The 17,495-nt window shown below is 28.9% G+C and overlaps 1 protein-coding gene across 1 annotated transcript; it reads left to right on the forward strand.

Moving 5' to 3' along the window:
• The first annotated feature begins 9,238 nt into the window (after positions 1-9,238).
• On the forward strand, positions 9,239-14,847 carry LOC103484715 (BEL1-like homeodomain protein 4). The gene is made up of 5 exons (XM_008441948.3): positions 9,239-9,516; positions 9,600-10,849; positions 11,866-12,251; positions 13,180-13,240; positions 14,144-14,847. Exons 2-5 carry the CDS (start codon positions 9,713-9,715, stop codon positions 14,636-14,638), a joined length of 2,079 nt encoding a protein of 692 aa, XP_008440170.1. The 5' UTR covers positions 9,239-9,516; positions 9,600-9,712; the 3' UTR covers positions 14,639-14,847.
• The last annotated feature ends 2,648 nt before the right edge of the window (positions 14,848-17,495 follow it).

Raw genomic sequence — 17,495 nt, forward strand, 5'->3', positions numbered from 1 at the left:
TGAGAGGAAGAAAATAAAGTAACTTTTGTAAAATAAATACGTATGGAATGTGACTACCTTGGGTAAAAAAAATATAGAAAAATCAAGAATTGGGCTATTTAGAAAAATACCTTACAAATTATATTTGAAATTTCAATAAACGAGTTGTGTTTTAGAACATATATTTATAATATCTAATAACATCGAAGAAAAAATCACTTTAAATTTTTTTTTGTTAACACAATCCATCGTTACACATTTGAGATCATATCATTTATAATCATTTTTTATGTACAATTTAATTTCAATTGTCTATATAAAAGGATCATTGAAGAATGTATTATAATGTTTGAGATAAATATAAATAATATTAATTCTGTAATCTTCATAATAAAACGATAATAGTTAATAATAAAAGATTTATCAACTCCTTCGTTTGGATTCATTATAAATTAAAAACTACTGGAATTTGAATACTATAAAAAATGTAACAAAATTAACAAATAGTTTATTTACTTATTTGATCAGTTTGATGGAATCGTGACATTGAAAATATATATATATATATATATATATATATATATATATATATATTGAGGAGGAAGAAAATAAACATAATTTAGAGCCAAATTAGAACTGAATATGGGGGGATGGAAAAATAATAAAAATGGGAAATTTTTGTTTCTATCTTAAACCTCATTGATAATGGAGTGTATTTCATAAAGACAAAAAATTGAAAAGTTTTTCTCAATTTAATTAATTAATTTGGAAGGAAAAAAAGGGCATTGGTTAGGACAGACTGTCACCTCCGTGTTAGAAACACGTGGAAGGGAGAAAGGAAGAGCCAATCCATATTTGGACCACGGTTACCACGTGGACATGGGCCCACATAGTGCCGGCAATGCCACGTGGAACATACATTTTGTGTATCTATTGAGGACCACATCATCATCTCGTCGTAGTGGTCGTTTTCCACCCCCACCTGGGCCCACATTTTTAAAAGGCCAGCCAGCCAGCCAGGCCCAACTTTCACTACCTTCGAATATTATACCACTTCCCACTTTTTCACCTTTTCTTTTCTTCTATTATATATTCCCTATTTCCCTCTTTTTTTATTTCATCTCCCCATTTTATTTTTATTTTTTTTTAATTTTTTTACAAAAGCGATAGTTAGAAAGTTCATATATAAATATATATATATACATAATACACATACATACATACATACTAGATAATGAAAGAATATAGTGTGCTATACTTTTCTTTTTCTACTTTTCTAATATCAAGCTATACTGTATTGAATTTTGAATTTAATTTGATCACTTTTTCAAAATGGAGTGAGCAATTAGTTTGTTAGCATCATCAAATTTCTTTTCTTTTGTTCTATACATTGATTGATTGCGCTCGAAAAATTCTCTATTCTTTGTCATTATTGTGTTGTCATTAGAGGCAAATACACACAAAATAAAAATCAAGCGTTGTCATTGTCATAAATGGAAACAAATAAGAGATCTAGAGATAGGAGAGGAAGAAATAGAATGGTAGATGTGATTAAAAAGGAAGAAAAATGAATACTAAAAATATATACAATATCTTAATTGTTTTTAATTATTGTCGTAATTATAGTCATTACAATCAAAATAATTAACTATATAACAACATCTTTAAAAAAATTACAAATATAAATAAATTTATCAAAATCTATTAATCATAAGAATCTATCATTGATAGATCATACCGTAAATATTAATATATCACTAATAAACTATAAGAGTAAAAATCTATGGTCAATAGATTTTGTTATATTTGTAACTTTATTAAAATGTTAGTTATATACTCAATTACTATTCCTAAAATTGCTACTTATTATAATTATAATTAGATGTTAGTGCGATGTTTGAGTTGAATGTATCAAATAATTATGACATATTATTTAGAAGACTTTGTTTGTGTATTGAATTGTGTAAGAGTTTATGAAATGAGAAAAGTATAAGATTATATATTATGTATAAAAAACATGTCCGAGAATTTTGGTCCCCATGTTAATGTAATAGAGTATGAAGAAAGTGACCGAGGATGAGAAGGACATGGAGGTCTGTTGATTTGGCTCACAAATTCCAATACAAACATAATTCCCTATCATTTCACATTCTTCCTATTCTATTTCTTTTTCCCTCCAATTTTCCAATTATTAACAAAATCTTAGCCTTCTATAATTCCATTGTCACACAACCTATCTATCTATTCCATCTTCTACGATCTAGATTCTATTATGAGTCCTACGTTTTAATAAAATTTTTAAAAAATAGTTTTCAATAATTATAATATAATAATAATAATAATATCTTCATTAGAGGATATGAGGTCGACTTCAAATTTGTTATGAATTGATTTTTTGATCGACATTACGTTCATAAATAAAAATAAACCATATGATAAAAAAAAAAAGTTGTTATATGGCGAACTAATGGTAAATAGTTGAGGCATGCATGCCTAAACTTATCTTACACAGTGGTCGTAAACAAACTACAATGAGCATGACCGTCTTAGTCATATATAATTAATGATTAATTTTGATAGGATTGTCTAATTAATAAATTAATTTCCTTTCAATATTTTTTTTTTACCAATCAAACTTTCCATATTTGTGTTGACTAGGCTATATACTTTCATTAGTACACGTAATGCAATGTCATATTTTTATTAATTAGTTTGGAAATTTCATCTTCTAGGACTCGAACTCGAAGATGGCGACATCAAAATACATTTCTTAATTATCTATCTTCTATGCATACTTTTCCTTTCTCTAAATTGACACTCAAACTTTTCTCATTTTATTTTGTTTATATATTCACATAAGACAGTACACTAGAAGACACATTAAACCATTTAATATAATACTATATTAGATGAACTAGAAGGTCATATGTTCAAATTTTTGGTAATAGTAAATAAAATATGTATGGGAGAGATAAAATAGTACATTAAAAGAATTTTGCTAGTTTTGTTTCAAATAGGAAATACTTCTAATGTAAATTGGACTTTGCAATTTATGCAAACTTAAACCTATGGTCAAATTGTTTAATATATACATTATAAAATAATGGGGGTACACACGAATTCAAAACTTTGATCTGTGACATATTTAATTTTAATTATAGGCATTGTGCTACGCATTTTTGGACCACAATGGTAGAAACTAAAGGAATAAATAATAATGACATTTTCTTTTTCTCTTGGTTGTGGAGCCAAAACGTTTTGTATACTTTCTTTTTTCCTTGACCTTGGATACACCTTTTTTAAGTATTATATTCACACTTGTAATTATTCTTGTTTTGTTATTATTATTACTTGAGAAAAAAATGTTTCACAAAATTATTTTGAAAAAATAATTGTATAATAATAGGAAAAAAAAAAAAACTAGTAAAAGTAGACATAGCAATATTTTCATTCATTTTCCTCCACAAAATTCATTATTTTTAATTTGTTAGCGTATGTTTCCTAAAATGCTAAATTTACTATTTAAATATGTTACACTTAAAACATGAAGTCCAATTTTTTTAAGTTGGGAAGTTCAAATTTCTATATTCATTTGTGGTGACACAAAATGGTGACTATTTGAATATAGTTATTTTATATTTTAATTATCCGTTTGATCTAATTGCTTGAGATAAATAAAAAGCAAATTAAACAAACAAAAAACATATATATTTACACACTTGTGTTTTCTTTGAATAAATAATCTTATAATTATATTTTTATAATTTTTTTAAAAATATTATTTAGTGAAAAATGGTTGAAAATATTTAAAGAATATAACATAATTTTAAACCTATATATCGTTGTCTATTATCAAGATGAAATTTTGCTTAAATATTTTGATTGATTCGAATTAATATCTTAGCGTAATGAAATGAAATGTGAGAGAGAGAGAGGAGGAGAAAGTAAAATTGGAAGGAAAAAGTGAGGAGATTGCTTAGTAGAGTATCCATATGGTTAGGTTATTTAAAGGGTTATAAAGTGGTAGTTATAGCATAACCATCATTAGGTAAGCCTCACTGTATTTTCCCCCAAAAAGATAAACATTTGATTGTTTTGTTCATTTCATATCAAACAAGCAATTTCAAATTTTGTCTTTCTTTTCGGTTGCATTAATTTCCATTAAATTAATTAATATATGTGTCATCATTGCAAACCCTTCATTAACCATCACTTTGATGCACTAATTTTAATTAATTCTAACTAACATATATATATATATAATTTAATTAAACTCAATACAAGAAGATTATCTACTTTTCCAAGCTTTATATAATAATATGTGTGTGTTCCATTATCTATTGACATGTGGCATATATATGATTATATATTAATAATCACTTGATTAGCACACATAATATTCTATTTTTTAAATCTATTTGACTAAGATATAAAACAATCAAATCTCTTTTGTTTTCTTCTTCTATTTTCTCATTTGTTGTCTCTTAATATGTCTACCTATACTAACAAACATATATAATCTTTTTAAAAACCCAAACTATACAATCCACCATAATAATCTCTCTCTCTCTCTCTCTCTCTCTCTCTCTCTCTCTCTCTCTCTCTCTCTCTCCTGGAAATTAAAATTCATTTTAACCTTAATTAAAACTAACAACTTCATCCAGTTAAACACTAATTAAATTTATTTGAAACTAAAATTAGAAGATTATATTGTTCATGAATTAAGAGGTAACCAAAAATCAGATTATGTGCTCAAATTTTCATAAAATATATAACCAAACAAATTCATAAAACTTAAGAAGGGAAGAGAAGATTAAATTAAACAAAAAATATTTAAACCCAGTTTTCTTTCCTTTTTGAAAAAACCATTTATTTATAACAAGACAAGAGATAAAAAGAAAAAAAAAAAACCATTACATATATAAGAAATCCAAGTTCTAATCCAAACATAGAATTGTTAAGTGCATAGATTGTCATGAATAGTTTTTAGAGAATAACTAAGGTCATGTCAAATAACTATTTAGTCTCTATGAATAAAGGTCGTGCCAAATACAACTTAATTAAACTTACTTTACCGAGAATTATTAGTCTCATTCAATCTTTCGTTAAAGTAAAGTAATTAAATTTGAATAGGTACGGTTGGTAATAAACTCCCATTAGATTTTTCTTATTATTATTTTTTAAAAATTTGACGTTAACTTATCATATAGGCAACAATCTGGAGATTTAAATGTAGAGATTGACTACTGAATGGGCTACCATCAAATAATTTTTCGAAATAATGCACATATTTTTCATCTGAGCCAAAAATATATATTTATTTACATTATGTATATAAATATTGTAATTGTTAGATAGTTTCAAAACATTTGGTTACAAAGACATGATTTTGTTATATTTGTGTTGTTGAGTAATATTGGTTCCTCGTACCTCAATTAAATTTTCTATACAAACTTCACATCGATCTTTTCTAATCCTCATCTTCATTTCTTTTATTTTCTCTCTCAAAATTAAATATTTGTTCTCTTCACCCAAACATTTCACTAAAAAAAAAAAAAAAAAACTTCCACTTGTCACCAACTTCCCCGCAAAAATATCATTGTATAATTAAAAGCTTATATTAATTATTATATATTGCCTTTCATTTTAATCATTCATTTTATCTACCAATCTCTTCCTCAACCAACACAATTTATTTTCTTTCATATCCTCCTCACAATCAATCTTTTCTATACCTACTTTAATTTATATTCTTTAATCATTCTTTAATTTTCACGTTTAAATTTGTAATTTAATTTCTACTATATTTGGCATTATTTCTTTTTTAAGATCAAAACTCCAAATTATTTTTTTAAAAAAAAATGGAGGAAAAGGGAGAAAAATGAGCCTACCATATCATAATCTAACTTCCAACAACAACAACAACAACTACCCACATAAAATATCCAATTTTCCAATTGATATTATTTTATTTTTAGATAATAATTAATAAAGTGAGATGAAAAAGGGAAAAGAAAAACCGTAAGCAACCGACCGAGATTAGAAATGGCAATAAAATAAGCCAATTAATGACTTACACACGTGCGTAGCCGACTTTGCACGTGATATGGAGTATGAAATTTTTTTTCACTTTTTTGTTTTAAATAATAATAATAATAATAATAATAATAATGAGATTATATTAGGTTTCTTTTTTGAAACCATAATGAAATTAGGTATTGGCAAATGATGAGGTGTAACTTTCAAGCGTGTGAAGGGGAGGGTGGGATTCACGTGAAGACCCTACCCCAAAAACTTCACACGTGAGATTCCAAAGGGTTGGGCTGTCAATCATCAATTCGGTTTTTGCAGTTGCTTCTAATTTTTTCTTATCTTTAAATAATAATAATAATAAATCTCCTTTTTCTAAATTTTAGTATAAGCATTCTATAAAAAATCTTACATCATTTCCTTTCTAATGAAAAAAAAAATCTTATTCGATTTCCATTGCCACTTAGAAGAATGAAAACCAAAGGCATATGAAAACGATGATTTTTTTTAATGTAAAAAAATAAAATAAAAATTGAATTACTATAAAATTAAATAAATGATCATATATTAATTAAGGTTTACTTTAAGTAATTAAATTATTTCAACATAATTAGAATGTGATAGTTTCCATCATATCCATCTTCTCAGAAAAATATATTAAAATTTAGTTTTTAAATCTATATGTGTTTTGTTTCTCCTTTTTATTTTTATATTTCTCTAGCTCCTTAATAATCAAAATTATACTCTAACCCATCATCGTTTAATACATTGGAATTCTATTAAAACACTAGCAGCATATTTTGGAATAAGTTGCAAAAAGAAAAAACCAATAATGTTCTCTAAATATGTTCAATTTATTGTACATAACTAACTTGGGGAGCCATGGTATTTGATATATTAATGATCAACAAAAATATAGGAGTTAATTATTTATTTGAATAATTCAATGAAAATAGATCAACTAAGTAAAGTTTAGTATAGTTAAGCCCTTTAGATGTAGAAGCATATATAGGTAAGAAGAAATAAATGTAAACAAAGGATGTACCACATCAAAAAGGGTGAAGGCATCTCATCTCAAAACCCTAAAAAAGGGCACTTATATGTTTGCTTTTGGACCACACGTACATGTCAAACCAAACCCAATCTTTGTATTAATCCCAACACACACACACACACACACACACACATATATATATATGTCATATGCCTTCGTGTTAATACTCTTATCCACTCAAATGTAGCTGAATTATATAAGATATTTTATATATATTAAAAATGTTATTTCAGAACATTAGTAACTCTAAATTCAAAACAAAATCAAAATAAAATGGTTCGGTTAGTTTTAACCTTTTCTTAAAAAAATGGAATTCCTAATTTTCCAAACCTATTTCACTTTCCAAATATAATAAATAGCAACGTTCAGATGAGGTAGGGTTTTTTTTTTTCTTATGAGTTATTTATTTTTATTTTTCTGGTGAGATGATACTTGTCAGTTTAGTTCACTTCTATTTCTACCAATATTTTACTAGGCTTCCTAAAAATATTAGATATTAATATGTAACACAATGTAGGAAAAGACCAAAACACCCGTATGCCCTATCGATTACAAGAATTTGGTTAGATGAAAAATGGTGGTCTTGAGAAGGGTATTATGGGAATTGAGGATGAGCTAAATTGTAATTGGAGGTTTAAGGGGTTTGGGATGAGTATGTGTTGTCCCCATCTTTTATTATATTCGGTTCCCAAAAGGGGGTTTGCTAAAATGACCATCACGGGTCCAATTTTAAAGTGGTATTATTCTTCCGTAATTCTAATAAAATATATATCATAAAAAAAATTGAAATATAATTTTAAATTTAAATCATATTTTCCCACCCAAGTTTTTTACATTTTTCATTTTCAATCATTGTACTTTTAAATTTTGGTCCCAAAATCATCTTCTCCTTTATAAAGGACAAGGCAAAGGAAAAATTACATTGAAGGAAAAAAAAAAAGAAAAAAAAAAAAAAGAAAAGAACTCAATAGTTTCAAGTTATTAAACTCATTTTTGGTCTCTACGTTTTTGTTGTTTTATTTTGAATTTTACGGTTAAATGTATTGTGTGAAGCGAGGAACAACGCTCAAACATCATTCTAAAAACTAATCAAATTTAATTACTGTTGTCCAACCAAAATCAAGTTAGGTTAAAGAGATTTGATGCTACACTAATGGTCAATCAAATTTACTATTGAATTGATTGATGCCAATTTGGCATATAGACGTAATTTTAAACATATCAATTAGTTTTCGTACTCTTGAGAAAGTTATACTACACAATAAAATTTTATAACAAAGGTCAGATGTGTATTTATATGTTCATAACATAAATATAACTTTTAACTGACGTACAATATATAATCTTAAGTAAGAGGTATGAGGTTAAATCCCTAATGCACATAGGATCCTATGAAACTAGAAAAATGCATTATAATGCAGAGTTTATTAATTTAATACATACATTCATACATAAACTCATAAGTAGTGTTTTTTAAGTAAGTTCAACTACTTTAAAGAAAATAACTACTTATAAGTTAATGATGTATTAACTTAAACATTTAATTATGTTTTATTTAATTTATTAATTAAGATACAATTTTCATCTTACAATAACCTTAAAATCAAGATAAAATATTTTTAAAAATATAAGTGAAATTAACTTTAACGATAATTAATTTTTTCTTTTTTTAATAAAATTAGAATTTTGATTATCGTAGTAGTAAGTATTACATTAAAAGGTAATTTAAATAAAAATAAAATTAGAATTTTGATTCTGATGTTTGTAAGTATTGCATTAAAAGGTAATTTAAATAAAAATAAAAAAGTTTGGAGAGAAATAGTCAAAAATAGAAAAGAGAAAATCCAAATTAAACAAACTATGAATGGACTATCAATTTTTTCTTCCCAAATGAATATGTTTGCTTGAGGCATAATGAAAAGAGAAGGAGAGGAAGAAAAGAGTAAGACAGAAATAAATGAAACAAATAATTATTGATGTCATTAAATAGAAAAATACATTGGAAAGTGTGCACACACACACACACTCTTTCTCTCTCTCAAAAAGAAAAGGAATGTTAAAACATTACAGATTTTTATTGCATTTTTTCTCTTTCCTGAAAATAAAATAAACAAACAAATTCAAATGAGACAAATGGAGCAGGAAAATTAATAAATAAATAAAAATAAAAAAGAAGAAATTAAAAAAGTGAAGATGTAAAAAAGAAAGAAGAAGGCAATGAAGAAGAACAGCAACCCTCCTTTTTTTTTTTTTGTGAGAGAGAGAGAGAGAGAGATTTTCAGTGAGTTCTTCCTTCTTCTTCTTCTTCCTCAATTCTTCCCCTAATTTTATTCTCTCTCTCTCTCTCTTTTTTTCTCAATAACCAAAACAAAAAGAAAAAAGAACAAAGAAAATCCAATCAATTCTCTTACAACTTTGTCTCTTTTTCCTCTACACTCTTCCCAATCCAGCAGGTACTCAACTCATCCCTCTTTTTTGTTGTTCTTTTAATTGATGAATTATTAAAATTCGAATTTGTTTTTGGTTTGATTTTCAGGTGTGGGATTATAAGTTAATATTATTGTTATGTGAAGTTTTTGAATCCGATGAAGAAGAAGAACAATAATTTTAGAAGAAGAAGAATTATTATTGTTGTTGTTATTATGTGATATGGGAATCGCAAAAGGTCCATTAATTTTGTCCAATAAGGCAACTAGTTGTGCCAATTCTTCTATGTCCCACGATTATCATCATCAAGGAATCTTCACCTTCTCTAATGCCACCTTTGACAAATCCAATCCCTCCTCCCTCCCCGCCCAACACATCCGCCCTGACAAGCTCCGTCTTGAATCTTTCTCCGACTCCATCCCCCCGCCACCATCCCACCTCGTCGGAATAGACGAACACCATCACCAACAACAACTTCATCATGTCTATGCCTCCCCATCTAGTGGGGGGACCATGTTATCCGACATGTTCAATTTCCCTCCCACTACTCCCTCCGCCGCGGCTACTACGGTCGACTTCTCCGACAATTTCCGAACTTTACGCCCCCCCAACTCGGCCTCGGCCATGCAACTTTTCTTGATGAACCCTCCTCCACCACCACAAGCGCAACCACGATCCCCTTCGCCACCCTCGACTTCCTCCACTCTCCACATGCTCCTCCCGAACCCACCTGCGAACCCTCTCCAGGGTTTCGAAGGTGGGGTTGGCGTCGGAGACCAAACGACGGCTTTTGGGCAATTCGCTGTCGTCGAAAGTCAAGGTCTTTCACTCTCACTTCACTCCTCTTCCTTACAACACTTGGAGGACGGTGCTGTTGCGAAAGCGGATGAATTACGAATTAGGGATGGTGGGATTTTGTATAATTATAACAACAACAATCAAGTCCATGGTGATGGAGGAAGTGGATCAACATCCTCAATTTTGCAATATTCTTTTAGGAATAATGAGAATTCTCCTCATAGCTTTCAAGCTAATTCACAAATAATGAATAATCCCAATAACCATCAAGTTCAAATTGGATTTGGGTCATCTTTAGGAGTTGTCAATGTGTTGAGGAATTCAAAATATGTCAAACCTGCACAAGAATTGCTTGAGGAGTTTTGCAGTGTTGGGAAAGTTCAATTGAAGAAAAACAAGTTCAATATTAAACCAAACCCCAATACTGAATCCGCTACCACCGCCACTACTTCCGCCGCCGCTACCGGTGGCTCGACATCAAAAGATCAACCTCCCTTATCGGCTGCTGACAGAATTGAACATCAACGGAGAAAGGTCAAACTATTGTCCATGCTTGATGAGGTAAGAATCTCTCTCTTTCTCTCTCTCCCTATATATATATATATTTCTTCTTCTAAATTTCACCTATTTCTTTATCTCAAAAGTCAAGAAGGACACATAAAAATTTCATCTTTTTATCAATTAATTTCTGGGTATTTGTTAAATTTTAATTTTTAATCACTTGAAAAGCCGGCTGATCATCGATTAATGATTTTTTCAAAAGAAAATAATTAGCTAAAAATCCAACCAGGTTGTTGTAGGGCTAGATTTCATTCGATTTAATTCTTTTTTTTTTTTTTTAATCTTTTTCTACAAGATTTAATTGGTATCCACTTTGCAATAAAGATATATATGCAGTTGAAACCTACAATTTTTGGCTTATGAACCAACAAACATAAATAGTATATATATATAAATGTTTGTTTATAAAATTAAATATATTTATATAGTTGACCCAAATATAGCAAGCTAGAGAAGCAATTGATTTCATTAATACATTATTATTAATCCTTTGTTTTTGGATTTTTTTTGTTAAGGAAATTCAAACAAAAAGTGTGTCCATTTGGCTGTATTTGGAGAAGAAATTAAACAATGGCGAGAAACACTAAGGAGATTATGTTTAATAATTATCCTATTTCATCACTCCTTAATATACATTAATTAATTAATTAATTACCATCTATTGTTTTCGTTTTGTTGCTTGTTTAAGGAGTTCACAATACTTTATACAACTAACATAAAATAATTAATTAAAAACTAAATCAAAGCCAAATCCAACTCTCCCTATTTCACTCTACCGATTCAAACTCAAACCTCCTCCATTTTTTTTTTTGGGTGCAAATGGAAAGAGACCACACAACCAACATTATATTAAATTAAAAAAAAAATTAATCTTTGAACGTTTGTCGCACTCAATAATCATTTTTTAATATTTTAACTTTTTTATGTGTCTAATGTATAAAAATGAGTATTGATCGAAATATACCTAAGTATTATCGATTTTGATCTTTTGTTCATTTTCTTAACCATGTATCTAGGTGGAACGCAGATATAACTTATATCGAGAGCAAATGCAAATGGTGGTCAACTCGTTCGACCTAGTGATGGGGTTCGGGGCAGCAGCGCCGTACACGACGTTGACACAGAAGGCAATGTCGAGGCACTTTCGGTGCTTGAAAGACGCAATAGCGGAGCAGTTAAAGCAGAGCTACGAGGCGTTGGGGGAGAAAGGAGGGAACGGAGGGTCTGGAATAACGAAAGGAGAGACACCAAGATTGAAACTTCTTGAACAAAGCCTTAGGCAACAAAGGGCTTTCCATCAAATGGGGATGATGGAACAAGAAGCTTGGAGACCACAGCGTGGTCTTCCTGAACGATCTGTCAACATTCTCAGAGCTTGGCTTTTCGAGCATTTTCTTCATCCGTACGTAATATTATGATCTATAATTGCTCTCTTTTCCTTTTCTTTTTTAATCTGAAATAACTGCCCTCCCTTTTTCATGATTTCCTAATTATTCTTCAAAGTTTGCATCTTTTCGTGGTTTCATCATTGATTACACCATAAAGTTGGGGTTTTAATGACTGTCAATTGTAAGTTTTCCATTAAAAAAATATTTTGTGCATTTTGACTACCCTAATTCTTTTACTTTTTTTTTTTTATAAATATTTTTTAGTTTCTTTTTGTTTTTGTTGTTTGATTCCAGTTGAAAAAAGATCAGTACATTTCAGAATAATGCACCTAAATACATATTCTTTTATTAAATTATAAGTCTTGACAGGTTTCTTTTTTATAAAAAAAAAATTGGGTTGGTGTATCTTTTGGGTTGATGTGAGTATATAGTATCTTATATTCAAACTTTTGAAATTTCACACTCTTTTGTGTTGAGCTCATGAACTTAATTGATCGGTTTATTTTTAATTTAGCAAGAAAGAAGAAGTTTTATATTGTTGTTATTGAGAATCAATGATCTTAAGTCATAGGAAAATTAAGAATCGAACTTATAAGATTAATGAATTATTCTTCTCATTGCTAATTGCTAATTTACTTTAGGATGAAAATCATATATTTTTATCTAAATATATATGGTATTAGGGTCTATGAAGTAAAAACAGTCCTTGAATTACCGACTAGTTCTGAAATGAGTAATGCATGCATGAATTTTTTTTAAAAGATAAGGCAGGTGGTAAGGTTATATAGAAAGTGTGAAATGATCGAAGAGAAAAAAGGTACAAAAAAAATGGTGAGTGTTAAATCACATCCCAAAGAAATTAAAGAAATAGAAATAATAAGATGATGTTTGAGAGAAAAAAGAAGGACTTTGATTGTGATTTTTGATGGTCTTTTTCTTCAGGTACCCCAGCGACGCAGACAAGCTTCTGTTAGCTCGACAGACTGGTTTGTCCAGAAATCAGGTTTTTCCTTTTTCTCTTCTCTTCTCTTTCCCTCCAATTTTTTTTTAAACCCTCCATTTTTCTACTTAATCCACACACCTATCTATTCCATTGCACACCTAAGTTTAAAAAACTATTTCTTGTATACATCTCCATCTCCACTCATCTTTATGACAAGTTTCTGATAAAGGATGGATTGCATAAATATGAGTAATTTTCTTTTTACACAAAAGAATGAAACAAAACAAGTTCCTTATGGGAATAATGTGAATGAAAATGGAAAGTTTCAACACTTTGTTTTTTCCCTTCTGTCTCTTTACCATATTATTCTTTTATGACATCATTGTGTGTGAAAATGGCCAAAGTGTGAAGGAAGATCATAATAAAATCCCCAGACGTATTGTCCCCTTCGTTTTACGCTTTTGTGTTTTTTTTTTTTTCCTTCTCTATTATTTCATCTCTTTTGAAGATGCATAATATAATAGTACTGCTAGATATGTAGGAGATTCTTTAATAAATTATTGATTACGACGGTCACATTTGTTCGTGTTTCTCCTTTATATGTAGGAGATCTGATTTTTTATTTACTTTCTATATGATTGAAAAATTATTAAATGAGGTCGTCGTTTTGACTGCTTCTTAATAACAATTGTATATAATGTTCTTCAATACCGCTAGATATAAATTTTAAGTCGTTAGAATTCAAAATTGACTGTCAAGAAGTCGTTCTCTGTTGAGTTTTTGCTATATATGTGTGCGCATGAAAAAGCCAAATTCGTATGCCATTAATGTGTCTCTATCAAGAGAATTATTACTCACTGTATCCCCTTTATTAATTTAATTTTAGAATTAAAAAGGGAAAAAAACACATTTGACATAATAAGTACTAATATGTTTCGATTGGTTATTGAAAAAAATTGGCAGGTTTCAAATTGGTTCATTAATGCAAGAGTTCGGTTGTGGAAACCTATGGTGGAAGAAATGTACCAACTTGAAGGCAAAGTCGATACAGATCAACAATCACAGGAGGATACCCCACAAAATAACAACAACAACAACAACAATAATAATAAAACACAAAACAATGCCATTACAAATCCACAAAATCCAACCACCGCAGCCGTGGAAGAAGTAGCAGCGGAGTTCGCGGCGGGGCATGACTACTCCGATTTGCATGATGTGTGGCGACACGGAAGTAGTGGATCAGATCATCATCAACAACATTATGGGACCATGTCTGAGGATGTTACTGCGGCGGCTGACATGAATCCTGGACCAACACTTATACGATTTGGGACCACGAACACGGCCACCGGTGACGTGTCCCTCACGTTAGGCCTCCGCCATGCCGGAAACACCTCCGCCGCCGCTGCCGTGGATAATCCTTCTTTCTCTCTACGTGACTTTGGTCAGTCTTAAGGAAGAAATTAATTATTATTATTATTAAAACTTTCCCACATTATAAAATCAACCCTTTTTTCTTTTTGGTTTTTATAGAAAATTAATTAATGTATCATGGTTGAATGATCTCAATGTACGTATGTAGCTGCATTTTGTGTAATTAGGGCTTTCCAATTTGTGGGGTTGATTAAATTATTGTTAATTGTATAGTAGGGTTTTCTTTTTTCCTTCTTTTCCTAAGTATCTTTTTTTTTTCCCTCTCTGATCTCTCTTTCTAGGGCTGGTAAAATGTGAGTGTAATTTTGTGGAATTGAAATATGATTATTTTGATAATCATTTTTCTAAGTAAGAAAGAAGTACTCTAAGATAAGGTATTATATGAATGTGTCTGTCTATTACACTATCCTTTTGAGCTCTATGAAATGCAATAGTATTAAATATTATTTCTTAATTATTTCCATTCTCCACCTGTAATTGTTGAACTTAATTATAATTTTCTTTCTTTCTTTTTCTTTTTTGGAACAAAAAAAATGTTTCGTCGATGAATGAAATAGATTACAAGAATTCTCTCCAATGGAATGGAAAGAAAGAATAAACTATTAGAATCGAACGAGATCCAAAAGTACACCAATTAAACGCATGGAAGCATATTATCAAAAAATCTTTCAAAGATTGAAGATATGTCACGGAAGATTCGTCTATTACGAACACTCAAAAGAGTTCAAAAGAAGCTTCGCACAATAACCAACCAAAAAAGATGCTCTACAAAGATATAGAGAAGTCAAACGATAAAAAAATAGGATTAGGAAAAAACAAAGGTCAACTAGAAGCATCCAAGACAATATCTCGATTTTAAGGAGAAGCGAATGCATGTCAATTACCATTAAGTTAATCTTACTTTGGAACCCATATTTGTTGGTTAAATGGATATTATAAATCTATCTACCACATTGTATCTATATATATCATTAATATATAAATCAATATTGTCACGTCAATACATATTATACAATAAAAAATTTCATTAAATTTACACGATCATTATTTAATAATCACATTAATTAACTACATATCCATATGTATTATAAGGACCAAAAGTAAAAGTTAAATGTAAAATGAGAAGAGATAGAAGTACATAATCATAGTATAACCATAAATATATTACAAACTAAATAGTTGTCACAATCAGAAGATAAAACATATAAAGAAATATCAGCAACACTTTGCAACAGTTTTATTTTTCCCTTTCAAAGTTTCAAAGAGGTTCTCCAAATTGGTAGTTCTTTTCCATGAAAGCTACATTTGTTATGTTTTTTGGTATTCCAATCTTCATCCACACACATATAATAACAACCAAACTATATATATATATTACTGAGTTTTCATTGACTGCCATATATATATTAATTTGTCACCAAACCCACCATATATGTTTCCTTAAATCACAAAACAATCATATGCAAAGCAACAATAACTTATTACCTAATATATATATATATATATATATATATATATATATATATATATATATATATATATATATATATATATATATATATATATATCTGTGTGTGTGTGTGTGTGTGTGTGTGTGTGTGTGTGTGTGTGTGTGTGTGTGTGTGTGTGTGTGTGTGTGTGTGTCTTTGTGTTGCCACTTACTTTTGCTTTTTTTATTTTTCCATAAAACTTCAATTATTTTTATTTAATCACTACCTAAACACCAAGTAACCCCCTTTTTTTCTTTGTTTGGTAGGATAATGGATGTTTATTGAAGTTAGCTATCATTAATAAAAAAAAAAAAAGAAAAAAAGAAAATTAACGATATGTAAATGTATGCAATATTTTTGATGTAATAAGAAAATGTGTATTTTTTATTTTATTTTATATTTAGAAACTGCTTTAGTTTATGGTTACATGTTTTGGTTGTAATACACATAACTTCCTATTTTGAGAAAATAAAATTAAAACTGTTTCCAAATTTTAAAATTTTTTAAAAGTAAAAGAGTTTCTTATAAAGTTAGGTACAAGAGAAAGACGATGTACCAATAGCGAAGTGAGAAAATTTATATCTATCATATCCATCTACGTACCAAAAACGTAAACTAATTAAGACAAAGGTCATCTCGAACAAGAAGATAACGATAATAATTTGTCTAAAAGGACCACTATAAATCTCAATCAAATTCAATTTTCAATGTTTGAAGATAGAAATAAAAAGAAAAAAGACAAATTTGAACATTTTTATTATTATTATTTTTAATTAAAAAGAAATTGGAAAGTCTGAAATTGGAGTAGTAGTACTGCATATGGTTTCCCAAATGTCATTAATTGTGTATATGTTTTATTGTTGTGTATTTATTACCATGTTTTTCATGTCCAAGAGTTATAGTTTGGTGTCATAAATAAATAAATAAATAAATAAAACCAATTGGAAAAAAGAGACATCATCATGTATTATATAGTTGGAAAGGTTAAAAATAGAGAGTATAGTACAAAGAACTGTACCAGAACACAAAACCCTAGATGTAGCTACACATTCATTTTCACAAAAATTTTAAAAAAGTTAAAATTGATTTAACCATTGACTGCAGAATATGGTATTCTCTTTTATATAATTGGGATTTTGTATATGGGTTTCTTACCCAAATTCATCTCTTTAATACCACAGACACATTGGATAAAACCATTCAGCCCTTTTCTCACACCACAAACAACCAATTTTTGTGGGTCTCTTTCTGTTTCTTCTTTCAATACTATCATCTTTTTTTTTTCCATCAATGTATTAATTTTAAATATTAAAATATCATTATGTTTCACATGCTTTTAAATTTGTTTAATTTTAATTCACATAATTCTAAAAACCTTAAATTTGGTT

The sequence above is a fragment of the Cucumis melo genome, chromosome 8 (assembly GCF_025177605.1).
Source record: "Cucumis melo cultivar AY chromosome 8, USDA_Cmelo_AY_1.0, whole genome shotgun sequence".
NCBI lineage: Eukaryota > Viridiplantae > Streptophyta > Magnoliopsida > Cucurbitales > Cucurbitaceae > Cucumis > Cucumis melo.